This window comes from Bradysia coprophila, unplaced genomic scaffold (assembly GCF_014529535.1).
Source record: "Bradysia coprophila strain Holo2 unplaced genomic scaffold, BU_Bcop_v1 contig_732, whole genome shotgun sequence".
NCBI lineage: Eukaryota > Metazoa > Arthropoda > Insecta > Diptera > Sciaridae > Bradysia > Bradysia coprophila.
In genome coordinates, this window is record NW_023503972.1 from 4,758,792 (window position 1) to 4,786,446 (window position 27,655).

General features: G+C 39.6%; 3 protein-coding genes across 8 annotated transcripts; 1 reads left to right on the forward strand and 2 right to left on the reverse strand.

Moving 5' to 3' along the window:
- Positions 1-2,781: 2,781 nt before the first annotated feature.
- Positions 2,782-4,664, forward strand: LOC119084270. 2 transcript variants are annotated; one of them, XM_037194190.1, is made up of 3 exons: positions 2,782-3,206; positions 3,271-4,390; positions 4,423-4,664. In XM_037194190.1, exons 1-2 carry the CDS (start codon positions 2,954-2,956, stop codon positions 4,383-4,385), a joined length of 1,368 nt encoding a protein of 455 aa, XP_037050085.1. In that variant the 5' UTR covers positions 2,782-2,953; the 3' UTR covers positions 4,386-4,390; positions 4,423-4,664. The 2 variants fall into 2 exon arrangements, with proteins under 2 accessions (XP_037050085.1, XP_037050084.1); XM_037194189.1 differs by having other exon boundaries at positions 2,783-3,206; positions 3,271-4,664.
- A 2,972-nt stretch (positions 4,665-7,636) lies between these two features.
- LOC119084263 (glucose-6-phosphate 1-dehydrogenase-like) lies at positions 7,637-12,549 on the reverse strand. The gene is made up of 6 exons (XM_037194171.1): positions 12,387-12,549; positions 12,193-12,290; positions 9,880-9,917; positions 9,472-9,801; positions 8,602-9,409; positions 7,637-8,535 (listed from the first exon to the last, which is right to left on the reverse strand). Exons 1-6 carry the CDS (start codon positions 12,448-12,450, stop codon positions 8,284-8,286), a joined length of 1,590 nt encoding a protein of 529 aa, XP_037050066.1. The 5' UTR covers positions 12,451-12,549; the 3' UTR covers positions 7,637-8,283.
- Positions 12,550-18,088: 5,539 nt separating this feature from the next.
- Positions 18,089-26,498, reverse strand: LOC119084246 (titin homolog). 5 transcript variants are annotated; one of them, XM_037194148.1, is made up of 6 exons: positions 25,887-26,498; positions 24,507-24,710; positions 24,206-24,438; positions 20,151-24,140; positions 19,291-19,895; positions 18,089-19,216 (listed from the first exon to the last, which is right to left on the reverse strand). In XM_037194148.1, exons 2-6 carry the CDS (start codon positions 24,671-24,673, stop codon positions 18,278-18,280), a joined length of 5,934 nt encoding a protein of 1,977 aa, XP_037050043.1. In that variant the 5' UTR covers positions 24,674-24,710; positions 25,887-26,498; the 3' UTR covers positions 18,089-18,277. The 5 variants fall into 5 exon arrangements, with proteins under 5 accessions (XP_037050043.1, XP_037050042.1, XP_037050039.1 ...); XM_037194147.1 differs by having other exon boundaries at positions 19,291-19,898; XM_037194144.1 differs by having other exon boundaries at positions 19,291-24,140.
- Between the last annotated feature and the right edge of the window lie 1,157 nt (positions 26,499-27,655).

Below are 27,655 nucleotides of genomic sequence, written 5' to 3' on the forward strand. Positions count from 1 at the left end.
TATTCATGCTGTACTTTGTGGCGAAAAGCTCATTGTGTTGTGTATGAGTGTAGAACTAATGAATGCATGTTGTTTGTGTTGGTTAGCATTGGCGTCGATTGAAAAAGAAGGTGTGCTTGAGTGCTTGACACAATATGTTGTTTTTGTTCGTTGAATCAACGCATTTAATACGGCATAAGTTCATGTCAAAGAAATGTAGCGCGGTTTGAGCATAAATTTTGAATTTTTTATGCCAATTGACAATCTAAGCAAGATGTTTTTGTTGTTAGTTGGCCGATAAACAGATGCAAACAACTAAATGTCTGTTGACATATGGTTAATAAAGAAGTCTGTTCCATCATACGGTAAAAACGAATTTTGACAAGCAAAAGTACTTCGAGTGACAGTTGTCATTTTGTATTCCGGGCTTTTTACAGTGCAAAAATTTGCTTGACACACTGTCCCATTTCAGTACTCCGGTTATACAATAGTACCACTCATGCTTCAAGTAGGTTGGACAGGCCGAAAACAACAGACTTGAAACATCAAAGTGAGGTTATGTTGACTTCTCTGTGGATGACGATTGACATTTTCAACAACCGAAACATCTTTGTGTTAAATTGCTGTACAGCGACTAAAATAAAATATACAGCGGAACTGAGCTAATCCTCTTCATCTGATCCACTATCCATATTCAGTTTTTGTTCTCATTATTTGAGTACAAAGGTTCGACAGGCGAACGCACATGATAGATAACCTATCAGAGATTGTGTTATTTTGTTTAATTCTAGATGTTCTAGATTCTGAAATAACAGGTTCTGATGCCTCAGAGTTCTCTTTTAATCAAAAAATACGAAAAATCTAGATGAGTACAAATCAAAACACAATTTTAGATTCTAACAATTTATTTTTCATCAAAATGACAATGTACATTTCACATGCCACGCATGCGTCCTCAAGTCTAGTACTAGTCTAGTAAACTTTCGTATTTTTTGATTAAAAGAGTTATCCAGATTCTAAAGTGCCCATTCCACTTAAAAAAAGTACGCCGTGAGAGAGCCGTTAGAGCGCCGTGAGAGAGCAAACTGTCAAATAAACAAAGAAAAATTGAAAAAATTAAATTTTGTCTCTCACACGGAGTACTTTTTTTGGTAAGAGGAAACTAAGCATAACGGATTTCGTTCAACGAAATTAAAGTGTTAAAACATTTCTGTGAGAATTGTTGTGTTTTGGCATTTTGGTTTATTAGCACAGCCTCAGAGTTGATCGCGAGGCACGAGTGCAGTGCCAGCCAAATTTTCTAGTAGCTACTCCATCCACTTAGAATATAACTTTTGTGTATTGAAAACTTTGTCAGGAAAAAATCCAATGAACCGTATGTTAACCAAATTAATTAATAAAACGTTTTAACATGAACCGTTAAAATTTTCCTGCCCGCAGGCCTGTTCTTTCAGTAGTATTCTTGAAAAACGTATTCACAAAGATCGCATAAAAACTGTGAAGTTACAAATTCTTATGGTAACCACTGGCATCTTTTGATCTTAGCATAAGCCCTTCTCTTCGAACCAAGTTATCTCTCAAAGAAAATGTTCTTTCTGATAAGGGGGTCGCTCAAGTCTTCCTAACATAACTCTAAGTCTTTCTTATATACCGCGATTGGACAGTGTAATCGCCTACCTGCGCATGTTTTCCCGTTCCAATATAATCCTCAAACCTTCAAAAAGAATATCCATTCGCATTTTCCTTAAGGCGTTAAAAAAGTCTCATACAATTGAATGAATTAACGAAACATTTAACGAAACTTAACTTAGGTTACGTCCGAAAGTACCGTATCTGAAGATGATCTATGTTGGGTTCATAAGATTCATAAGACTCTTGGGAAACTTCTTCGTGGATGTAGATAAATTTTTGACTGTTCAGTGAAGCTATTATAGAGCACACCATTTTCTGTGCTACCAGGCCATATAAACACCATACCTATCATTTGGCAGACGATCGATATTTAATATCGAGAAAATGTGCTACTAAATGCTAAAAACTGGACATAGCATGGACGATTCCCGAAGGGTCTGTTGGATTTTTCGAGCCAGTGAAATTTTTCCTGGTTGTATCCAAGGCTTTAAGTCTTGAGGATCTGCGTGAACTTCCCAACGTTTATAGCATTAGTTGTGTAGAGTGTTGAGTGAGAGCTGTCCAAAAATTTACCAATATGAAAACCAAAATTGAGCGTCAGACTCTGTTTGTACAAACAAAATTAATATGCGATTTCTCTAACTTTGACCAATTGTTATAAACTAAGTCAGACATTGTTCTACTTAAACCAAGGTAAATATATGGGCGGAGATAGGTAATGCCATTATAACCGAATCAGATGTGCAGTGGCACGAAAGTTCGCTATAAACGCCATCTACCTGTGTCTTTTGTTTTGTGATGGGCACAACATTTTGTGAAACACAAGTAAATCATAGTCAACCATTTTTTTAGTGTCATTATTATCGAACTATTGCGCTCTGAATGGCATCACCTCCGCCCATACATTTACCTTGACTTAAACATTCTATCTAAGTTTTTTTTGTATCTGAACGTAAACTCAATTTAAAAAAATTGTCTTTGGGTGGAATTATGGACAGCCCTTGTAATTTATAGACTGATATGATGAGAGAGAAGGACCAATTATTTTACCTTGCCTTTGCGGTATGTGTGAAAATAATATATGGAAAAATGTAAAGACAAAGCCGGTAGGACAAGATGTAATTATTGATCTTCGGACTTCTCGCTCTGACCATAACATATACGAATCGTCAAATGAAAGAATGAGTGCATCCCTGCCTGCTGTATCTTTACGCTCTTCTGCTACTGTTCTGACTCTGATTTCTTTGTAAAATTTGCCTTCACTTTTGTCGTTTTATGTGACCACGTCAGTCCAACAAATTGACTAAATTTTTCAAATTGATTTCCCACTTCGATCGCAAAAATGGGCTATGATCTACGTCGCTTCGTTGGCGAAATTGAGGAAGAATTTGTTTGTTCCATTTGCCGCCGGGTCTTGGAAGATCCACTTCAATCCAAATGCGAGCACATGTTTTGTAGAGAATGCATCCAAGATTGGCTATCGAAAAACGCAAGTTGTCCAGATTGTCGTAAAAAGCTGACAATCGATGATATGCAAGCACCTGGACGAATCATTCGCAATTTATTCAACAAGCTGATCATCAGATGTAATTTTGGTAAGTGGAGATTGATTCTAGTGTTGCAGGGCTCGAACACGTTTTCAGTTGTCATTCGTTTCAGAGGACCAAGGATGCAGGAAAATGATTATGCTGGAGTACCTTGAAGATCACGGTGAAAATTGTAAATTCAACCCAAATAATGTTGTAGCAAGTGGACCTCCTGCCCGTTACAGCGAAAATGTGGCAGATAATGTATACTATTTAGACCATTTATGGAGGACAGGCAATTTTTTGGATACAAGCAATTTTAGACCAACAAATCGGGTCGTAGAAGGAAGTGCCCAGATGGCAGGAACAAGCTCCCAGGCTGAAAGAGGAAGTTCCCAGGTCGGAGAACAAAGTGCTCAGGTCGAAGTAAATAGCGCACAGCTCGAAGAGAATGGTGCTTGTGCCAATCCCACTAATGGTCGACAACAGAGAAGGGAATCCGTCCCCGTCGACAGGAATAACCGTCCGCTTGCTGAACAAAACAGAATGCATGAACGCAACAGGATGCATGAACACAGAGAATCCCTCCCCGTCGACAGGAATAACCGTCCGCTTGCTGAGTACAACAGAATGAATGAACACAACAGAATGCATGGACAGAGAGTACTCCAGCCGAATCTCATTCCCGATTTCGATACCCGTAACAACACTGGACCACCGCAATGGAAGTTGATTTACAATATGAAAGTGGAAGTTCACGTCATGGAAGTTAAGGACGAATGCTTCAACGGCCTTGCTCAAGCATTATCACCAACCTGTCCAGCCGATCCAAGTTTCAAAGTTAAACTTGTGGATTTCGATCCATTAAAGTACGTAGCCGTTGGGCTCGGTTGCGTCGACCACCAAAGAGAAAAAATTCCTGGCTTGTTTGGAAAGTCTATCGGATTCGACAGTGCAGGAGACGTGATATATGGCGGAATTTCGACAAGACTATCACCGAAGTGGTACGATGGCGATGTCATCGAGTGTGGAATCAGATATCCGGATAATGCCAGGAACAGCACATCGGTGAAAGTTTACTTTTGCAGAAATGGACAATTAATTACGGAGAAAAAAATACCGCTTCCAGCGGGCGGCTATTTTCCAACGATGTACTCATTCGAAGGAATTGCGGGTAGTTGGTGGGATAAAGGAGTAATAGTAGTGAGTAGTCCGGACTGTAGGACGAGACTTGTATACTTTAAGTAAGATTGTCTGGTCCATTGGAGGCAGATTTCATAGGAATAATGGAGGAGATAAGCAAAATTGATCGATTAAGTGAGGCTGCAAAATGATGACGATATTCCACCATTTCATGTAATTTGATCGTCGGTCAAACGAACATTGGTTGTGGAATGGATAAAAGGGTTTGGTCTTTAAGTTGTAAGTTAATTGAGTTTTTGTAAAGTCGAATAGAAATTGTGTTGTAGACGTAAGTACTGCCTGCATATTGAACATCCAATTAAATGTTAGTGAAAGCCTCACCTACTTGTTCATTTTATTATTTGTGGTTCTGCGGAAACAACTAGACCGTGTAGATAAAATTATTTGAGCAACAAAATTTGTACATCGTACAAACAAAGTCAAAGAACCTCTAGATGACGGCCATTCGTGTTTAATCCTTCAAAGAGAAATTCCTTCACGTGAACTCCTCTTTTCGCATCACTATCTGCCCTAGAAAATGATTATGCGAAAAGTTGATGTCAAAAATTGACCTGGTCTTATTAATCGAGTAAGTCCTCTTGTAGTTTTCGTAGTTGCGCCAGTCCGTCCAACATTCATATGTTTCAAATATTAGCCACGGCCGAACCAAAATTAATCAAAAAACAAGGCATCAGAACAGTCGGAGCGTTTGCTGCGACTTAGCCCCGTACGACCCGTAATCCTATTTCGTCCGTAACCATAATACGTCCGTAGCCGTAATTCGCCCGGAACCCTACTACGTCTACAACCCTCTAATGCGTCTGTTACCAAAATGCAAGTCAAGTTGGGCATGGTCAAATTTACTGAAAGTGTTCATTTTTAAAATTGCGCATAGCGCAATTACGAAAGCCCGTACGAAGTACCTCTCAAATAAAACCAACTATTTACGACATTATTTTAGAAACCCAAAATTTTTTGCCAACTTTCCATTGGGTATTCAATTACCTCTCAAATGAAACAAAAACTAGCCAAATCGGTTGAGATTTACTCGATTTATGTGCAAAGAGCACTTAGGGCCGAGTAGCGGCCTTAGTGCAAGGGTCCAAATTTAAAACTTTTTTTGCCATCATTCTATTCGGCATTCAATTATCTCTCAAATGAAACAAAATCTAGCAAAATCGAATGAGATTTACTCGATTTATGTGCAAAAAACACTTAGGGCCGAGTAACGACCTTTGAGCCCTCCCAACAAGCCCGCGTTGCATCTTACCCAAAAACAATGTTCAGCAACTTTGTTCTACTCGTCAATACCTTTCATTTGATATATCACAAGCAGCTATTGCGTGCGTATTTCGGTAGATATCGCCGAAAGACTGAAAAACACCTATAGGGCCCTAGCTCTGGAAGGGCCGACCCTACCATGCCCATTTTCGAACTTGACCTTACTTTTGTCGATACCAATCGGGGAAAAAAAGAATTTTGAAAAAAGGTTGTGATTTGCTCAAGCTAGAGGGGTCACAGACGGACGGACGGATGAAAGGTATTGACGAGTAGAACAAAGTTGCTGAACATTGTTTTTGGGTAAGATGCAACGTGGGCTTGTTGGGAGGGCTCAAAGGTCGTTACTCGGCCCTAAGTGTTTTTTGCACACAAATCGAGTAAATCTCATCCGATTTTGCTAGTTTTTGTTTCATTTGAGAGATAATTGAATGCCGAATAGAATGATGGCGAAAAAAGTTCCAAATTTAGGCCCTTGGACTAAGGCCGCTACTCGGCCCTAAGTGTTTTTTGCACATAAATCGAGTAAATCTCATCCGATTTTGCTAGATTTAGTTTTTTATAGAAGGTAATTGAATACCGAATAGAATGATGGCGAAAAAAGTTTCAAATTTGGGCCCTTGGACTAAGGCCGCTACTCGGCCCTAAGTGTTTTTTGCACATAAATCGAGTAAATCTCATCCGATTTTGCTAGTTTTTGTTTCATTTGAGAGATAATTGAATGCCGAATAGAATGATGGCGAAAAAAGTTCCAAATTTGGGCCCTTGGACTAAGGCCGCTACTCGGCCCTAAGTGTTTTTTGCACATAAATCGAGTAAATCTCATCCGATTTTGCTAGATTTAGTTTTTTATAGAAGGTAATTGAATACCGAAAAGAACGTGACGAAAAAAGTTCCAAATTTGGGCCCTTGGACTAAGGCCGCTACTCGGCCCTAAGTGTTTTTTGCACATAAATCGAGTAAATCTCATCCGATTTTGCTAGATTTAGTTTTTTATAGAAGGTAATTGAATGCCGAATAGAATGATGGCGAAAAAAGTTCCAAATTTGGGCCCTTGGACTAAGGCCGCTACTCGGCCCTAAGTGTTTTTTGCACATAAATCGAGTAAATCTCATCCGATTTTGCTAGATTTAGTTTTTTATAGAAGGTAATTGAATGCCGAATAGAATGATGGCGAAAAAAGTTCCAAATTTGGGCCCTTGGACTAAGGCCGCTACTCGGCCCCAAGTGCTCTTTGCACATAAATTGAGTAAATCTCAACCGATTTTGCTAGTTTTTGTTTCATTTGAGAGGTAATTGAATACCCAATGGAAAGTTGGCAAAAAATTTTGGGTTTCTAAAATAATGTCGTAAATTGTTGGTTTTATTTGAAAGGTACTTCGTACGGGCTTTCGTAATTGCGCTATGCGCAATTTTAAAAATGAACAGTTTCAGTAAATTTGACAATGCCCAACTTGACTTGCATTTTGGTAACAGACGCATTAGAGGGTTGTAGACGTATTAGGGTTCCGGGCTTATTAGGGCTACGAACGTATTATGGTTGCGGACGAAATAGGATTACGGGTTGTACGGGGCTAAGTCGCAGCAAACGCTCCGACTGTTCTGATGCCTTGTTTTTATTGCGGATTCGTCATCTATGAACACAACCAAATGCATTGCCCTTACTGTCTGCTTCCAATTCGACGTGTTACAAACGGCATATTAATCTTATAAGCCCCCAGTACTTCGTTGGGGGCTAAACACTACTCTATTTGACGTGGTAAGACCTCTATTACCTACCCTGCTAGGTTCTTTGCCCAAAAAGGTAAAATACGAAGAGAAATCAGAGGTGCAAAATTTTTTAATGAAATTTGGTTCAGACACACCGTGTAACATATGTACAGGGTTTGAAGCAACTTCGCTCATGCCTCGAGTCGTAAGTCTTAGCTACTCCTACCGATTTCATTCATCGCATCTTTCAGCATCACAACTTTTTGTAAACACTTCACAAGATCAAAGTTGCTCGAATGAGGGTCAGATTGGAAGACCAACAAAATGAGTTTTCGATATGTGATATGCGGGATCCAACTCGACATTTATTAGGAGTATCAATTTTTGTAAACGTCTTGCTAAGCCAACGCACTGCAAGCAAAGAATGGATTTTTAAAGCCTTTTGCTGTTTAATGAGCAGTTACGCTTTACAGTTATATGGAACACTGTCAAGTTTCAGTACCCTATTTAGAGTAACACTCACGCAAATTTTGCGCCACAAATAGCTATTTACGTATCTGTTTTGAAAGATTGATTTTAGACAATTTTGCGAATTGTAGGCCGAGCAAAGTGAGGTCTGAGGTCAATCGTCCAAGAAAGACACGAATACAACTTTTCATGCAAATGGACGGATTAGTACAGGTAAATGTGTCGGAAAGTTGCTCCAGAAAAAAATTGATTGTATTGGCTTCGACAAACGCACTTCAAGCATGAGTGGTACTCTAAGTAGTGTACTGAAACTGGACAGTAAAAAATTTTGACACGGTAAAAAATATGGAAAAAGTAGTACTCTCTTTGACAGCTGTCACTCGAACCACTTTTGCTTGAAGTGCGTTGCTTCGACAATTTATTTCTTTTAATCAAATCAAAAATATTTCCGTACATCAATCGCCGGGATGAGCTCTTCGACCAAATGCAATTAAAATTGTCGTCAATCCTAAGGTTTATCCCAGGTAAAGTCGGGATCCGATTCGAATCCATGCGACACAAAGAAATGGTCAGCTTCGCTGGGTCCACGAGAACCAAATACGTAACTGTAAGGCTTCTGATGCTGTTTTTCAATTTGATGAAGAAGAGGAGTGAATATTCTCCACGCTTCGGACAGTTCATCGGATCGTACGAAATTCACCTGCGAGCCGTCAAGAACTTCACCAATCAATCTCTCATATGATTCGGGAATTTGTGCGCCCTGTGAGAATTTCAAAGCGTAAGTTTTTTGAATCTAAAAGAAATGTCTGCGGCGTGGTCCACTCACCGGAAATTTGTCGTTGTAAACAAGATTCAATTGCGTTGGATGCAGCGTATCATTGAAACCTGGCTGCTTCAAATTGACGTGGAATCGAATGGCTTCGTCCGGATACAAGCGGATGACTAACTCATTCATTTTGGATTGTCCATGGAAAATATCGTCCGCAACCTTTTTGAATTGAATTCGAATTTCGGCTCGATGATCGTTTATTGCTTTGCCGCATCTGAGGAAGAATGGAACTCCCCTCCAGCGATCATTTTCCACGTTGAGACTCATCAGTCCATACGTTGAAGTTATCGAATTCTGATCTTTCAAAGTTTTGTCTTCTAAATAGCCCGTCCGTTCATCATCTGTGGTTCCATTCGGATTGCCAACGTATTGGCCGAGAATCGCATCCTCTAATTTGATAGCAGGAATCGCTTTCAACAGTTTCACCTTTTCGTTGCGAATATCATCAGCGTTGGTGGTCCGTGGTTTTTCCATTGCAATTATCGTCAGCACTTGCAGCAAGTGATTTTGGATAACGTCCCGTATGATACCCGCTTTATCGAAATATCCACCTCGTCCCAACGTACCAAAATCTTCTTTCAACTCAACCAGAACGGCAGAAATATGTTCGCGATCCCAAATACTTTCGAACAGAGTGTTCCCGAACCGGAAACCGAGTAACATTTGAACGACTTCTTTGCCCAAGAAATGATCCATCCGGTAGATTTGGTCTTCGGTGAATAATTTTTCTATTTGCGCCGATAAAATGTCAGACGTTTCGGAATCTTCACCGAATGGCTTCTCGAAAACGATACGTGTCCAGCCTCTGATTCGAAAAAATTATCAAAATTTAGAGCTAGATCAAAAAAAGGGAGAAAGAAAACTTACGACTTTGCCATGGCATGGGCTTTCAACGGTACGATAGCCTGTTGGTACACAGTGGAAGGAAGTGCCATGTAATATAGCCGATTGGCTTTCGGTGCCGATTTCTCCAGTTCTTTGAGTTGTGCATCTAATTTAATCCAGTCGTCATCGGCATCGTAGCCGCCACGAACGTATCGATTTACGACGCTCCAAAATTGATCGTATTTCTTTCCGTCGGTTTTATCGACGACATAAGGATCCACATTTTTGCGTATTTTTTCCACGCTCAAATCGGAACGAGCGTATCCAACAATGTGGACATTTTTCGGTAATAAATTTTCTCGGAATAAAGTCCTGTGTAACGTTGGAAAGGTAAAAGCGAAATTATTATACGAAATTTAATGAGAACGTTGAGGCACGTAGGTACATTACCATAACGCTGGATAGACCAGTTTCTTTCCTAAGTCTCCCTGAAAAAAAAAAAATGGAATTCCATATCATAACTGGCTCATGAAGAGCCATAACTGGCTCTGGGCAAGATCGATAATTTGAAGTCAGGGGTCGTTTATGAATTACGTAACGCAAGAGGGAGGAGGTGAAGTAAGTGACGTATTTTATCATCAGTAAAAATCAGAGCTTATTTTTGAAAAAATTTTAAAATTTGAATTTGTTTTGAAAGTCTTATCAAGCACTCGCGTTGCATTTCCCGCATTTCCCGAAGCTTTTACCAGGGCATATTTTTGGAATTTTTTGGGGAAATTTTTTACAAAATTCCCAAAAAATTGTCACAAATTTCCAAAACGTCCAAAAACCGAATTTTTCCACCATTTCGAACGGTTTTGGCAACTCCAAAGAGCTTGACGCTCTCATCTTTCAAATTAATCATGCTCGACTTCATTTGAATGCTGATAGTGTCAAGAAATAATCGAGAGTCAGCTAAAACGCAAGGCTGAGTTCAGGAGTTGCCAAAACCGTTCGAAATGGTGGAAAAAATCGGTTTTCGGACGTTGGCAGCTTTTGGAAATTTTTAGCCCTGGTAAAAACCCTTTATGTTGGAAATGTAACGCAAGTGCTTGTGCAGACTTTCAAAACAAATTCAAATTTTTAAAGTGTCAAACCACAGTATTGAACTAGAACAGCACTAGAACAGAATTTTTAAGAGCGGCCTCCTCGACGCAGTAGTCAAAATTTCTCATCTAAATTATGTTTGTAAAGTGGTTAGTATAATGTAACTGCGGACCAATTTTTGTATAAGAGGGAATCCGTTAATATAAATCTGTTCTGGATCAGCTGCTTTGCATATAACCTCACTGCCTCGTATGCATCTTTATACAGTTTTACCACTACCATAACTATTAAACCCGTATAAACACGTATAAGGCAGTGAGGTTGTATGAGTGGACCAGCTGAAAGAGAACTGTACCACACGAGGGGTAAGCCACTGGCCAAAAGGGTGGCAAATCAATTTCTAATTCCTTTCAATTCCGTTTAATTACCTCAATTACCTGATCAATTCATCTAATTGCCGGATTCACTCTACTTCCTCAATTCCTTTCAATTTCTTTCAATGGGTGACTGAAGTTTTAACAAGTTATTTTTAATCGACGTAAAACATTATTCTAAACAAAAAATTGTTCAACGGTATGTTTCTAAAATGCAGTGATCTTTTTATTAGTTCGTCTAAACTTCGAAACGTATACAGTAAAAAAATTACAAATTGGCGGCCCTTATATTTTTGATAACATTTTTAAGGAATTATTATATTTTCAATTTGACACTGTTTTTAGAAATTCTTTTGATCAGAATTGTCGATACCCATGTAGTTCTTGGTGCATCGAGACTGGAAACGGCCTCCGGCACATTTTAGGCAGCTGACAAAATTGGATCGATTTAGGGTCGCACTTTGTAAACAAAATTAATTTTATAAAAAAATATGTTCCTCTTAGAGGCATACCATTGAACAATTTTTTGCTTAGAATAACGTTCTGCGTCGAATTGGTCAAAACTTCAATCCCCCATTCCCTTTCAATTTCTATAGATACTAATTTCTTATAATTCCCATTAATTCCTGTCAACTCCATTTAATTACCTAAAATACCGGATCAATTCATCTAATTGCCGGATTCGCTATAATTCCTTTCAATTCCGTTCAATTCCGTAATTCCTTTCAATTTCTAAAGGTACTTCCTGTCAATTTCTTTCAATTCCCAGTAATTACTGTCAATTCCTTTCATTTACTTTCAATTCCCTTCAATTCCCATTAATTTCTGTCAATTCCGTTTAATTACCGGATTCTCCTTAAATTCCGAGCAGCTTGGGTAATCAATTACCCGAGTGGTTTACCCCTCGGTACCACATTACATCGCAAATTCGGGTTCGGGTTTCTAGATTCAAAAATTTATATTTCGGTCAAGACCACCGATTTTTGAATCGTTGAGCTCATACGGATGCCAAGCTTGTTTTAATGGTAGTTTAGGCCCGTTTGGAAACAGTTCCGCGGTTAACGACACTTTTATTCTGGTTATTGGACTTGCGCCACTCTCCCTATGTGCACGATTACTTTCAACTTTAAATTAAACAAAAAAAAAATTGTCCGCTCCGAGCGAGTACAAAAGATGATAAGTAATCTGAAATCACTGATGGTTAGTACATTAGTCGGGATGTGTTAATTACAACTATTAATAATCGTATAAGTTCGCGTTCATTTGCAAAATTATGCAAAGTAGGTATGTTGCTGATACTTACAGAAGCACCGAGAACAATGATGGTGTAGACACTACCATCATCATCATTGCCGAAACGATGACCTCCGACGACATTGCTTTCCAGAGGGACCGCAAATCCTATAATGCAGTAAATAATAATATTTAAAAAATTCTAACTTCTTACCATAAAACTCGTTTTGCATTTACATATTTATAGAATCAACGAGAACTTACCGCACTTAGCTACTACAAACAACGAAAGTACAACTGCAGAAACAACTTTCATAAGATCAATCATCTTCGATAAACCGGAATTTAAGCGAACTCTCGGCGGTATAATAAATTGTTAATCTTCACGAAGTGATGGATATAAACCTACTAATTGGCAGCGGAAAAAACCATTTAGTGCTTGGCGCTTAACAGTCAACATCTATATATAATATGCACCTACGCGTCGATATTATTTATGCTGGACTTGCGCGATTGTTTTACCATTAAGTCTGCACACGTATATATATATATATGAACATAACACATGCACAAAACGGTCGGGCAAATATCAAAGACCAAGACCAGTGTAACCTTGTGATTTGTCATTGATGTCAGAACTACTTAATGGAAATGCAAACCATCGCTTTGTGGACTTGAGGCTAACAAAATTAGTAATGGAGGGGTAAGACAAAAATGGGAATTTATTAACCAAAGGATAGCGAGGAGGATTAGTTAACAGAGGAAAAATGCCCTTCAAACCAAACTTCTCTTACAAAAAGTTCATATTAAAAACAGAAGGTAATGCAAAAGGTCAGATTATTAATGGGTCTGTTTCACATATATACTGTGAACCGACAGGAATAACGCCGAAATTGATACGGCCTTGAAACGAAATGTGATCGTTTTGTCACTGAGCACCATAAAAAAATGTTGACGAGAGAACCTAATTTGACATGGGCACAAAGTAGGTTTCAGCTTGGAAAAGATAGGACGAGGTGTGTATTTCATCTGAGACTGTCCGATGTTACACGGTTAAACGACAGTCAGATCAGAAGGAGGCTGTCACTCCTGCCTCTAAGTGCTGAATACTGGAGATATAAATTTTCTTCATTAACTGTAGAACGAATCCGTGTTGATACTAGGTAGCACAACACAAAAACAGATAAAATCAACGCACTTCAAGCAAAAGTGGTACTCTAAATAGGGTACTGAAACTTGACAGTGCTCCATACAAAATTTTACACTGTTAAAAGAGTGGGGATAAAATTTCATACAAAATACTACTCTATTTGGCAGCTGTCATTAATAGCACTTTTGCTTGAAGTGCGTTGATAAAATTCAATAAAAAGTCATATTACGACCGTCATCATCCGGAAACTCTACCACAACGAAAGGAGGAGAATGTACGTTTGTCGTAAACGCTAGCTGTCACTGTTAGTATTTGCCAGAGAAATGATAACAGATGGCGTTGCTGGCCCGATTATCCCATCTGGTATCATTTCACTAGTATTTGTAGAGTTGTCGGTAGGTGATGATGGTCGTTAGCAGTTGTTAATAACCCTAAATAAAAAGAGTCGAATGGTGACCGAGATCAGGATACTTTTATTGTTTATCCAAGTTTTTTGCTTTACTTTTCTCACCAATAAACAAGCTATTAAAATCACAGTAACGAAACGGGTACGCGCACTAAGTTAACGATCGAATCGAGCTTCTTAAATAATAAATGTGAGAAAATTGTTAATAATAAGATAATTACCGCGCTTTGATGTGGAATTAATTGAAAAGTTTCAATCGTAATCGTAATTAGTGACTACATGAAGCTCAAGTAATTACATAACCGAGAATCGACATCCAATTTATGCATCGATCTTTTCAAGAAAAAATGTTCAATTGATATGGTCGTTGCTCTTAGATTTGTTATAACGATTATGATTGGAAATGGCTGCGTAATATTTATCACTACAAATAGAGATCAAATTGAGAGACAGATGAAATAGTTATTTGTTTTCCGAGAGAGGAAAAATTTGCTCGTGTTGAAATTTCCTAAGCATAACGTTTTCCATGTATGCGAGGTAAATATCTATTTTCTACACTGTGAAAACATGAGGACAGGAAATAGACATTTTCTCACCCGAATTGTCATCCGACGAAACGTCAATAAAATTTTCTCGTTACCTTTTCAAAGTACCTATGTTCGTTTCACGACTTTCTAAGTTGTCTTTCACGTTGCCGAGCCAACCAACTGGCTCCGTATCCGTACAATTCTTTTTACATTTTACCAAAAAAGGAATCTTTGAGAACTTTTAAAAATTTAATTCCTAAAAATAAGCGGCTTATTATAAGCTAAGGTTATATTTGCTTTGGCAACCTCTTGAATGGTTGTTAGACAAAGCAATAAATAAAATTTTTCAAAACATATTTGCATGTTTGAACCATATACCATTCTTGTAAACGTTTAACCAAATATTTGAAATTCAATTAATTTGACATTACGCTCAGGAGTAAATATTTAATGCCGAACTCAACACCATGGTTTTTTGTTTGGAAAAGAAATAACGAAATTACGGAATCGTTTATTCAAAGATGGCCTTATTAGCGAAGCAGATCAATTTTCTTAACCTAAGTCATGTAGACCAAGGCTGTAAGCGCAGATGCAGATACGCGGGTGACACACGACGTTTCGTACAACAAATTTGATTTTGGTGAAATTGTTTGTATGGAAGAGGTATGTTCCAATGAAAGTCTAGAACAGGTATGGTCGATCGGCGAATTCGTCTTAAACACACTCACATTTTAAATCAAAATAATATGAAAATGAGTGCGTTTAAGTACGAAAATCAAATTTGTATGTCCTCCGGGCGAACAATAGACCATACCTGTTTTACACTTTCATTGGTATGTTCGCGCTTAAAGTTTACAGTCTTGATATAAGTACGCACTATTTGAATGACCCCTAATGAAACATAAAACTGTGTGATGGATCTGTTAAAGTGAAAGATTCAATCGGCTCAAAATATATACTTCTTAGATGAGAAGAAGTGAGTGATTCGATATATTTGCAATATGCCTGTCATCTGTAAAAGCTAAATCAAATAAGCACTTGAAAATGGTACAACGGAACAAGAAATAAGTGTAAAATAAGTCTAATTTAAAGGATTTGTATCTCTACTGTTATGCTACACGAACTTCAAAACGATATATCGAAGCATAAATAAATATGTATTATTTGTTGCATATAAACGGGACACTCGTAATTCTAGAGTTTCTGATAGCATAGCACTGAACCAAGCACTAGAACAGATTTTTTAACGGATATTTAGCCTCTCTAATATGATCTGCCACCAAGTAAACAACATTTTTTGAACCGCCACAAGTGTAATCTTAGTGAGAGCCAAGGCTGTAAACTTTGTACCTTCGGAATATTGAATACCACAAAGTATACAGCCTTGAGTGAGAGCCTCCAAAGTGGCACAAATTTAAAGATTTTAGATTACTGTAAAATGTAGACAAGTAGGTCATTTCAAACAAATTTATAGAAATTCGCACCAATAATTGTCAAATATTATTCTATTAGTGAAAATTTGTCAATAAACAATCAGGATGAAACATTTAATTATCGAAACAGAAATACTGTCAACAACTGGAGCATGTGTGTCCAAAATACAGTACACCGGAAACTCTCATCTACAAAATAGTAGTGTTGCATCGGTTGCATACGCAAGCCTTCCTTGAAAAATATGTTCTACTGCTTGGTTGCAGATGCTATGGTAATAAGTATTCATTCAAGCATACGATTGAAATCGCAAATTCTTCGAAGTTGAATTCAATGAATTTTGAAAAGCATCCACTCAGAGAAATAATTTCACGATTCATTAATGGGATAACCATGGTATGGTTGTGGGAGGAAACATAGTATGATTGTGAAAATCATTGCATGGTTACCACAAAAATAAACCTCAAAAATGGGCCGACATGATTGGGATTTTCATGTTTTCTGCAAACATAAAATGTTTGTAACTAGAATGACATCTTCACAGCAAGAATGGTTAACACAATAATAATAAAATGGTTGCTGCAAACATAGCATGTTTATCACAAATAGAAATAGAAAATTGATTGAATCCGCACAATTGTTGTGACAAACACAGTATTTCGCTCAGTGTGGTACCGATGGGAATCTTTGAGTTCAACGAGGTAAAACTCACCTCTCTCCGAAGTGTCGTTTTAAAAAGTGGTGGTCGTCTGATCGAAATTCTCCAAAATTTTGACGATTATCAAGAAATACAGAAAGTTGGAAATCAAATGCCGTAACCGCATTACAAGATATTGGTTTAACTTGAAAAACGCTAGTTTTTAGAAATTGTCTTTTGAGAAGAAATCGATGAAGTAAAATTCGAAAACTTTTTTGGGCTATTACTCTAAAGCCTTTTCATCGACCTGACTCACCCAAACGGCCGTCATCGACCTGAAAATATTTTTGCCGGGAAGCCAAATGTAGTAGCTCTCAAATGACACTGATCTTGCTTGAGTCTCTATGTGAGAAAATTTATTATTTTGAGAACAGTTAGTGTGAAGTGATTTACGCTGCTAAGCCCTCGGCTAAGCCGTAGAATTAACCATTCCGGATGGGACGACACGCTGATTGCTTTAGGAACTTGCGATTTCACTCTTGATAATTCTAGAAAACCCATTTTAGAAAATAGGCCCTCCTCCCTCTAGGTGAAAACTCCACTTTTTCTCGTGAGCAAAATTTTCATTATTCCACTCTTTCGTGCTCGTAAATGTTTTCGACCAATGTTCATAGACTGAAGACACCACATTCCTCCGTTACCGTAAAACGTATATGAACACAAGATTCACGGGATTTCTATGGTTGTGTGCACGAGTGACACAAGTTTTGAGATCAGTGCGACGAAATTATGCAGAAGTTTCGGCCACTTGAGAAACATAGACACACGAAACCTAGAAATAACGGCAAGTTTTTCGACATTTCTTCTAAAACTCGCAGTTTCTTCTAAAATTTGTCGTTTTTTCTAAAACTCGTCGTTTCTTCTCGTCGTTTCTTATCGTCGTTTCTTCTAGAACTCGCAACTCGCCCTTACTTCTAAAAATTCCCCGTTTCTTCTATAATTCGTCATTTCTTCTAAATTTCGTCGTTTTTTTAATTTTTCAGAAGAAACGGCGAAGAAACCGTTAGACAAAACGACGAGTTTTACAAGAAACGGCTAGATGAAAAAAATCTGCATTTTCTGTAAATCTCAATTTTTTTTGTTCTATTCAGTTTTCAATTTCAGCTTTTCATCCAAATTAATTCCCTTGACTGTTAAGTTAATGGTCTTATATCAGAAAATATGTCTCGAAGTTCCCAATGATTGGAACTTTTGTTTATAATCGACGAAGAATGACAATTTTGAGGTCAAGTTCGTAGATGGTCAATGGTGTGGAATATCTTAGCTCATCTTAAGAACTTTCTTGAGTTGAGCTAAAATTGAGATCTCAAGTCTTTAGTTACTCTGACATGAATTATTTTTATTTTTTGCATGTTTTTAACGTGATTTGACATGGTTCTTGTTTTTCTGCTAAGGGGTTTTTCCAGCTTTGTAAAACTTTCAGTTTTTAAAGAACCAGATTCAGTTTTGGAGTTTTATGAACTTGTACGGAGCAGGAAAAAATGCAAATGGAATGAATACATATTTAACGATAAGTTGAATCGATTCCGGCGTGACTATCGGCAAAGCCAATATGAGTTTGTGTTGTAGCAGGCGGTGTTACGTAAATCCTATTTTCGCACATGTCCAGAGCCGTCACTGAAGACTCTCAGGGCCTAATTTTTTTAAGAATTTAATTCCATAAAATGCCTAAATTTAGGAATTTTTTGGAATTAAATTCCTAAAAAACAGGTCCTGAAGCCAACAGACTGACTCGAAAAGTAAAAACTCGTCGCCGTTTTAAATGAAAATTAGAATTCATAAAATATATTATTTTTGAAATAACATAGATTGCAGCTATTTATTACATCGAATGCAGCAGGTTCAGTAATTAATATTTTCCATTACTTTTCTATTCTCGCCATATGCGCCCGCTTCCACTTTGTCTGTCCATATTTATAAATCAAGAAAAAAATTTTCTTCTTTTTAATTTCTTTTAGTAAATTGATCGTTCGATGCAGCCACTGCCACAATATTCGAGTCCAAATCGATATCTCCAATGGAATTGATAACATTGACCGTTCGATAGTTTTCATTGATTGCCAACGGCTGAGTCAAATGATGAGTGATCGGTGACGATGAACTGAAAATGTCATAGTCCAAATCGTGTTCCGCTGCTACCGAAGGCGGGTAAATTGCTGACATCGTTGCCGTCGTCGATTTCGGTGCAATAGCCGGATTCGTGATTGTGATGGGCAGTTCCAGTGACGTTGGTACATTCGTATTATTCGATGTGACACCGATAACCGCCAAACTTTCGTCCAAATTGTGACCGCACAATTCCAGTGAATGGCTCGGCGATATTCGGTCGGTTTTGGTTGGTTGTTCGAGCGTGGACATTATGGGTGGTTGCGTTAAAACGGCATTGGTTTCGTTGGTTACCGCATTTGTTAGTGGCGGTATGTTCGGCTGTGTCATTGCGTGATAGACCATTGGATCGACGACAATATCCTCGACACCATTCGTCGCTAAAACATTGTCGATGAATTGCTCCTGACTGAAGCCTTCTGTGCCAGCTAGTGCAGCCGCCAGAATATCATGATTACCGCCTTGGCCCTGTATCACAGCTAGATCGTCTTCGGGAATTAGAATTTGCTGGCCAGCAATGAGTCCCACATCTTCGGCAAAAGCGATCGCCGAAAGAATATCGTTCTGGCCACTCTGCAGAATGATTTGTTGTCCGTCGGGTGTGACAAATTGCGGGAACTCTTCGCCATTCGTTAGAGCCATTAGACCTTGCTGGTCTACAAGCAATTGTTGACCGTCACTGATGTTGATCAAATATTTTGGACTGTTAACATCCTGGTCGACAAGTGCTGATTGGTTGGTCGCAATGACACGTTCGACTTCATTTAGCCCAGGTGACTGTAACGATAGACAACATTTGGAGGTTTATAAGGGCACAGATAAAGAGAGAGAAATCGATGAACGAAACTCACCTGTTGTCCAAGTTCAGTTTCATCCAATGTAACTGTCTGTATCTGCGTCACAGCATCCGGAGCATTCGGTTTCAATAGATTTGTATTGTCGGTCACATCCAAGTATAACGGCTGACGATCGATGGGAACGTACATTCCCATTTCATTCAATTTGCAAAGGAAATACGATCCAGTTGGTCCACCAAATCCTGGTGTATCACCCGGCAAAGCCAATATATTATCCTGTTGCTGTTCGACGACCTCCGTATGAATGATCTTTGATTGTGGCTCTGCGACGACTGTCATTTGAGTAGATCGCTGCTTCGTTGACTGTTGCCGTGATGTGGCGGACTGATCGTTTATTGGTATCAACGGCGGGACTGGTGCATTACCAATGTAATTGATTTCGGAATTTAATATGACTTGCTGGTGTTGTTGTTGATTGGATTGTACGTGTTGGGCAGCTGCCGTGGATGGTTGATTCTTCGATATTCGTCGAACAATTCGCTTTTTCAATGTGGCTGTTGTGTCGTTTGATGGTTTTGCCGCTGACTTATCGGGTACTTTCGTTTTGTTTCCAACTCCAACACTTCGTCGATTTGTCGTCGGTTTATTGCCGGCTGGTGCTACTGAAGAGATTTGAGACAATGAATTTGGCGGTTTATTCTGAATGATGATTTGACTGGATTGTGGGGATGGGTGCTGTTTTTGTTCTTGTTGCGTGTGGAACATTGGTGGATTAGGCGAGCATATGAACTGAGTGTGAATGATGTTCGATCGATTTGTCAATGTTGGTTGATGGAGTGGTGTCGAATGCGTTGTGGTTGTGAATGGTTTGTTTGTTATCAATGTTCCCTTGCTGGTTATAACGAATTGGTTACCTTGATTCGATGGCAGCGATCCCGTAAACGATTGGACCACTTGAGATGTACTCGGATTCGGGTCGTTCCGTTGCACGGTGAGTGTGGCCTGAGCCATTGTCGGTGGTGATGCATGCGTCCCAATCGATTCGATTTTCGAGTAGACGACTATGGGATTACCTTTTACATCGACGCCAATTTGTTTTTGTGTTACCCCGGTCATATCGGCGGGTTTACGATAGGAAGGTCTTTTGGCAGGTGCTATTGTACATGGACGATTGGCTGATAAGCTGCCCAAAAGGCTTGACGTCACTGTTGATGTAGTTATCGTTCGGTTTTGCTGCGTATTTGTCGTCGCTGGTGGCATGACGAATTGACCTGCTACTATCACCGGCGTTTCCATTGAAATTCTCTCGGCCGCTTCGAACGATACCGCCTGAACTGATGTGTCAATGCTCGTCGTTGCATTGGATTTCGTGTCCTGCTGCGAATGAATACTTTCGCTGACGTCGTGTGAAGTGTGAAGTCCGCCGGTATTTGTTGTATTTTGTCTCGTCAGATCTCCAGTAATGTGCTTCTTGACCGCCTTGGTCACAATAAACGATTTCGGCTCCTTTTTGACCGAACTGGGTCCACTATTCGGCTCGGATGCAACATCAGGCCGTTCAATCACGAACGCCGGTACATCGTCGTCCGTTTGAGATTTACGTTTCTTCGGTAGTTGCGTGACGAAACTATTGCCTTCTGTTTGCGTCAATACGATGGTCTTCTTTAACGGCAACTGATTGCCTTTTGACGGTTGCGCTTCATCAGTCGGCTGAATTAGTGCTCGATTTTCGATTTTCTCGATTAGTCGGATGCGACTGAAATCTCGCACAGAACTCGAAGGTGCAGCATTCATTGCTGGATTAGCAGTTTGTTTTTCCATAATTTTTTTGCCAGTTGAATTTGATGGTAGATTCGTGACAGTACCATCTTGATTCGGGCTCAGAACAATTGCTTCGGAGCTGTGCTTCTTGCCATCGATAAAAGAATGTCCCTTTGTTGCACTATCAAGCAACTGTACTATTTCTGTGGTTTGTTCTTGTTTAACATCAGGTTCGATTTTCGGTGTACTCTCAACTGGCGCTGTCGTTCGTGATTTCTTAGCGTTTCTAGTAGTTTTAGCAGACTCTTTACGCTTGATGGCTGGTTGCTTGGTAGCCACTACTTTTTTGACAGGTTCTTCGGACACATCAGTATGAGGCGACAGTAGCGGAAAATTGATCAAAGTTTCAGCAATTTCAATTTTCAAATCATGAGCTGACGGTGTATCCTTTCCAGTGTCATTCTCTGGCACATGTTCCTTTAATTTCGATTCCTGCTCCAATTTATCCCCACTCGTTGCCACGTTAGTATCACTGACATCATCTGATTGCTGCATCGAACCGTTAGCATCATTGCCCTTTGCCTCCTCGACACTACATCCAACTTTCATATCGAACTCCGGTCGTCGATTGCGATTGCGATACTTGAAAATTCGTTTGTTTCGTTCCTTCGGTGGAAGCATTCGATCTTTGTCGTCACCGTCTTTAGCGACAATTTTCTCCGGATCCTTTTCCGCGCGACGTTCGGGAAAATTTTCATGCACCTTCGGACCGACAGGAATTTCTGGCAACGTTGCCGGCGTTGTTGAATTCAGCAAATTCTCCAATTCGGCATGCAATTTTTGGTTCTCTTCTTCGCGTTGCTGTGTCACTCGTGCGCTTTCTTCGTCGATTTTCCGCTGCTCTTCAATCTTGTCAATGTTGTCCAATTCAAAAACTTTCGCTGGAGGTAGTCGTTTACGACGATTTAATACTTCCGGTGGCTTCAGGCATTCGTCTTCGGTAAAATCAAAGCAGTCCAATTCCTTGGATGAGTCGGCTTTTTCTGGCGTAGATGTTTTAGAATCGGAATTTTCAGTCACATCTCCTTTGCCATTGATAGTTTCCGACAATTTTCCGGTGTCTTCATCGAGTGAATTGTTCAACCCAATCGATTTCCGTCTCGCACTATCACTTCCGTCACATTTGTCATCAATCGCCTTAATTATTGAAGTGAGGTCGTCGTTGCTCACCGTTCTTCGATCACTTTTACGGCGGTTTCTCATATTCTCGTAACGTCTCGGCGATCTTTGTCGTAGATTCGACGACGAGGGTAGTTCATATGTGTCCTCATTCGTACCGTCAGCGAAGGATAGCGGAGAGGTCGTGCGGGAGTCAGTTCGATCTGTCGGTAAGTTCTTCTTTGGTGATACCTTTCGTTCATAGCATTTCGGTACTACACGCTGTTCCTGTCGTGCCTCTGTAACAATTGAATTTTCTGTTACTTTCTCACCTTCTTCCGTCTTTTCTGGATTTAGTGAACTTGTCCCGCTTAAATTGGGGTCCTCCGACGTAGCTGACACATCGTTACTTTTCGACTCAACAATTTTCTCTTCGCTTAGATCGTTGCCGTGAATTGATTCTTTCGTTGTGTCAGCATCCTGATTGTTATCAAGCTCCTCAATCATTCGATCATTTCCCTCAATTTCCTTCGATTCACTGGCTAGTGCAGGCAACTTTGGCACTTCTAACAATTCAATTGACTTTCGGTGGCCATCAGTCGAATTACGGCTCATGTATCGGATTTTCTTATGCACAACATTGGCATAGTCGTTGTCTTCAGCTCGTGTGTCCAATTTCTGCTCAATTCCGAAATCCGTCGGCGGACTTAAATTGGTTTTTTCCACTAACACAGCCACGGATATGTTGTTCGACAACTTAATTTCTTCTTTGCGTCGAGGCTTGCCTTTGCGGCTAGTTTTCGAATGGCTTTTATTTGGTGCACTTACTTGAACCGGTGCCGGTTCAACCGATGCATCGGAAATTTTATCACTGGAAGAAGTCTGTGCATTGTCAGTTTCACGTTGTTCAGGCACCACAGGCTCGGCCTCACTTTCTTTGACTTCCAACGTGGCGGATTCGCTTTTCAAGGAATCATTTGCGCTTCGTTTTGCTCGGCCTCGTCGCTTCGGTAGCAGAGGGGAGCTCTCACTTGCCAATGTAGTCTTTCCACTTCTCAATGAACGAGTCTGAGGTTTCGTATCGTCATCCGTAACATCGTTGGTTCGACGTCGTATACTCGATGGTGTGACTGTTTCACCTTTTCCGTTTGTCTTGCCCAGTTTTGATTTATCGTCGTCTTCGCTTGCAATTGAACTTACGATCTCCGAATTCTGGTCGTCGTACTCAGCCACCGCATTGACCACCTCAGTTCTGTTTGATTTGCTCAACATTTCATTGTCCAATTTCGATCTTTTATTTTCCTGTTTTATCTCGTCCTCAACGTCTTCATCCTTAACGGTACCCTTGACCATTTTATGCGACGATGTCAATCCGGATGGACCAGCCTCGGCCATTTCATCATCCGACCAGTCATCCAATATATTTCTCAATTTGTTGTCAGTCTTCGGTGTCTTGTCCGCTGCCTTTGGTTCTTTTGCACTTCGACCACGTTTCCCTTTCGGTTTTGCCGGCAGCATAACCGGTTCTGGCATACTTTCCACTGGCTCGGGTGAGGCGTCCTCTGGTTCTGCGATTTCAGAAGGTGGCTTCGATTGAGCACAATCTTTCGATATTGCTTCCGTTTCCAATGGAACCTTTGTGGAACTGGACGAATTCGTTTCATCCGACGTGGTTGTGCTGGGGGTATGTTTGGTTGGATATTTTGGCGTCGTTGACATTTGGGGCGTTTTCGGTGAACTGTGTGTTTTCTGGTGCCAAATCAAGGTATTGATTCGGTTCGTACTGAAATTGCACGAATTACATTTGTATTTGTTATCAGCGGCAGTCGGCGTTGTTGGTGCTGATGATGGTGATGATGCAAATGTAGCTGGAGAACTCGGCATTAGAATGCGAGTATCGTGATCCGGTTTGAACATGACCCTCGGTATTGACGGTGCGCTAGTTTGTATTTGCTGTTGACCACGTCTACTTCGCGATGTGGAACCTGTTGATGCACCGAGTCATTGAGCATTGTTGGCTATAAACATTCCGATTTACCGATTAACTTACCCTTAGCAGTTGCGACTGGCGTCGCTTTATCAGCTTTTACGACTGGCATAAATTCCTTGCTGTGAATAATATTGGGATTACCACCCGTTCTCTTTTCAGCAATAGCAACATCGGCCGGAAACTCTGCCATATAACTGTGCTTGGCGTAGTACAGGTCCAGCCCTTTCTTAATGAATTCATTTTTCTTGGCACAATTATATCTTGCTATTTGATGCGACTGATTGACGCAATGGCTGTAACGGAACATTCGGAATCAATCGATGAGTATATCGGAATGGGTGCACACGGCGATTAGACTCACTAGTTCTCTTCTTGGAAAAATTTTATGACAAAAAGTGGCGGTTTCTTGAATTGATCCATAAAATCGCTCGGCAATCGATTCGTTCCGTGAACTTCGCCCGGCCACCAAAGTTTATTCATTTTCACCCAAACTATGTCACCATCGTGATAGGATGTTTCTTCAGCCATTTTGCTTGTGTGTGAGTTGTTTCGATGTCTCAGTGATCTGTGCAACACGAGTAGAATTTTTGGTTTAGAGTTGTGGAAGTAGGTGAGGCTTTTGTTAGGAGGACAAAAAAATTGTAAGAATTGATTATGGCATCACGCCACAAGGAGACGAAGAGCGGTGAAAAGATGTCAGAGATACAGTAAAATGACGCGCCGTCATTTGTGCACGACCCCTAGATGAGGAGTATATTCAAGACAAATTGTTCTTTGAGTAGCGTGAGGAATTCTTTTGAAAGACTGCCTACTTTTGGAAGTCAAAACCAATTTTTAAAAAAATCTGCGAGGCTCCGAACGGAATATGCACTTTTCTTATTTATTTATTTTCAGGGACATGGAACGTAGGTCATTAGAAACGTAATTGAAGGTGCTTTCGGGGCTAACAGGTCCTTGTTGGGTTTAAAATTCACCCCCACTAAGATATAATCATTTGAAAAATTGAGTAAAAATTTGACTATTCGGTGAACTTCTAACGGTTCCTCTGCATCCGAAGCTGCTTGAAATATTTTTTGATCACATTTTTTCTTGTGTACGGAGTGGGGGAACTGAGTCTCCAATTTATACTTCAAAGGTTCATTCATCGTGTCACAACCCATGCACCTTTGATGCCATCGCAAAGCTGAGAATGGTAGTGATCAGGGATTTTCATTTTTTTGTTCGTTCCGTTTCGGATGCAGAGGAAATTAAGTTCGCAGATAAGCAACTACCAAAGAGGTGAAGGGCACCGCCGTCGGGTAAAAATGATTTCTCTCACAAAAGAAAATGTCTTGCTGCATAACCACTTGATGATCAGATTTTACATTACATTAATCGAGTAGAAATGGTTGTCGTCGCTGCATGACGACAAAATACAGCTAAGGAAGGGTGTTGTTCATCAATCCTGATTTCATTTACAATTTTAGAATTTTTCGTAGCGCCAACAGACCAACATAATAGAGACTTTTCTTTTTTTTTTAAATTCATTAGTAGATGACATGACCGCTAAGAGGCTTACACTTTATAACAAGACTTGTTGGCTTCACAAATATTAATTTGAATAGAGTGGAAATTCAATGGTAATCCTCAGCGGTTCCATTAAGCACTTCTGTGAGCATCAACCGAAAATCAATCAAGCTACGAGTCAATCACAAACAAATTTTAAAATGTCAATGGAAACATACTCAAACAAGGCACTCACATCGTTCCGAAATCGTACGGGATCCTATTATTAGGAAAGAGAAAAAAATAACAAAAAATAAACTAAAGTTTTCGCAGGCTAGGATCCATGTTGTCCTTGTACGAAACTATGTTAGCGAACCGAAATCAATCGACTTTAGCGATGCTCATTGATTGCATCAAACTTATTGAGTTCAAACATTCAACAAAAAAGCCGTAGGAAAAAAGTTTCTCGATTCGAATGCACAAGAACACTTCAAAAAAAAGTCTTTTTAAAACATGGCGAGCAGTCAAAATCCGTCCGACAAAATCTGGCAGACACGACACCATATACACTGTTTGCGACAGTATAACCAGATTGTAATAGTGTCCGATCAAATGGTTCTATTGACTTTTTACTCCTGTCGACTGTAGAAATTTTGCTGTTCACCGAACCAAAATGATTTGTTTCGTTCTTATGCGTTCAAGGTTGTACTAACTGCAGCACACTTTCGTTTCAATCAAATTAACCTATTTTTTGGTTGCAAATTTCATTTCATTGTTTGTGAACATCCGACACAAATTCGTTTCTCAAAAATATTTCGGCGAAAAAACACAAACATTTCCACTCTTTTGATTACACAAAAAAATATCGTAAGGCCGTTCTCTGTATATCGATTCTATTATACCGACACTTGGCAGTTAAAATGTGTCATGACATAGGATTATTAGTGCGGTAACTTCAAAAATGATTTTCCTAGGAAAAACAGGATAACATCACTCATTGATCGTGTACGTGCGTTAGCATAACATAGCAGAGAGGGCGTGACGCAGGTTCAATTCCAAGAAAAACATTTTAAACAATTTTTTGCCGTAGACTTGCAGCAAATTTTGAAATTCAATATAAAACTCTGGTACGAGTTCAACGAGCATCACACGTCCAAATCGGTGATCATTTGGCCGCGATATAAATCTTAGAATCTGGAGAATTTACAGGAAATTGGTAATGCTACGTTACTCTGTGGTTGTGTTAGTTAGTTACTTCGAGTAAGAGACTTATCTCCCCCCTAACCTTTCCTTTCGATTTTTTTTTAATTTTGGGAGTAGGTTCTGGTCGTCATTTTTAGATATTTTATCCCATGATCATGGTGCCATCGTGTGCTCGTTTAAGAGTTACAGCCTGTGTGTGTATTTTCAAATTCTTACCTCCCTTATAACTTCCCAGGGATGAACGTGTTGTACGTACAGGTTTGGTCTGTTACGATCGATTAGAGAGTTCGCAGAGTGGAACAAAGTTACCAATGGAATGGGGGCTCCTAGCTCATCATCCTGATGGCTGAGAATAGAAGTGGAATTTCAGGAATTTTCTGAAGAAACTACATTCCTGAGGAAGCATGAGTAGAAATAGCAAAAAAAAAGGTTTTTCGTTCTTGTGTAGATAGGAGTTTGTGGACTTTTGCCTGTTATTTTTCAGATTTTTTCAGGTTCAGGATAAGGTTAGGTTAAGGCGCCTTAATCTGGCCTTAGAAGAGTTTTTCTACTGAAATTTCCGAAACTTGAAAATCTACTGTAAATTTGACAATTTCGGTCATTTTTAGCAACATCTCACTAAATAAGGTTTAATTGATGAGCCCTGTTCGGGTTCGGGTTCAGGTTAATAGAACGATATGTTTTTCCGAGCTTTACGTTAGGAATGTACAAACCGAACTTTTGTTTGTTGACTAAAGTCAACGATGGAATTCGCAAAATCCGCAGAAGAGTTGTAGAATTCTCAAGGAAATAATGTCAAAATACTAGACCTTTTCAATAAAA

What these genes read in the sequence shown, in the direction of transcription:
- LOC119084270 (XM_037194190.1), top strand. Translation starts at nt 2,954, where the DNA reads ATGGGCTATGATCTACGTCGCTTCGTTGGCGAAATTGAGGAAGAATTT. An exon ending in GATCATCAGATGTAATTTTG is followed by an intron (nt 3,207 to 3,270) that starts GTAAGTGGAGAT and finishes CATTCGTTTCAG; the next exon opens with AGGACCAAGGATGCAGGAAA.
- LOC119084263 (XM_037194171.1), bottom strand. Translation starts at nt 12,450, where the DNA reads ATGATTGATCTTATGAAAGTTGTTTCTGCAGTTGTACTTTCGTTGTTT. An exon ending in TCATTGTTCTCGGTGCTTCT is followed by an intron (nt 9,918 to 12,192) that starts GTAAGTATCAGC and finishes TTTTTTTTTCAG; the next exon opens with GGAGACTTAGGAAAGAAACT. An exon ending in GCCCATGCCATGGCAAAGTC is followed by an intron (nt 9,410 to 9,471) that starts GTAAGTTTTCTT and finishes TTTTCGAATCAG; the next exon opens with AGGCTGGACACGTATCGTTT.
- LOC119084246 (XM_037194144.1), bottom strand. Translation starts at nt 24,673, where the DNA reads ATGGCTGAAGAAACATCCTATCACGATGGTGACATAGTTTGGGTGAAA. An exon ending in GCCAGTCGCAACTGCTAAGG is followed by an intron (nt 24,141 to 24,205) that starts GTAAGTTAATCG and finishes GTGCATCAACAG; the next exon opens with GTTCCACATCGCGAAGTAGA. An exon ending in AAACTGAACTTGGACAACAG is followed by an intron (nt 19,217 to 19,290) that starts GTGAGTTTCGTT and finishes CTATCGTTACAG; the next exon opens with TCACCTGGGCTAAATGAAGT.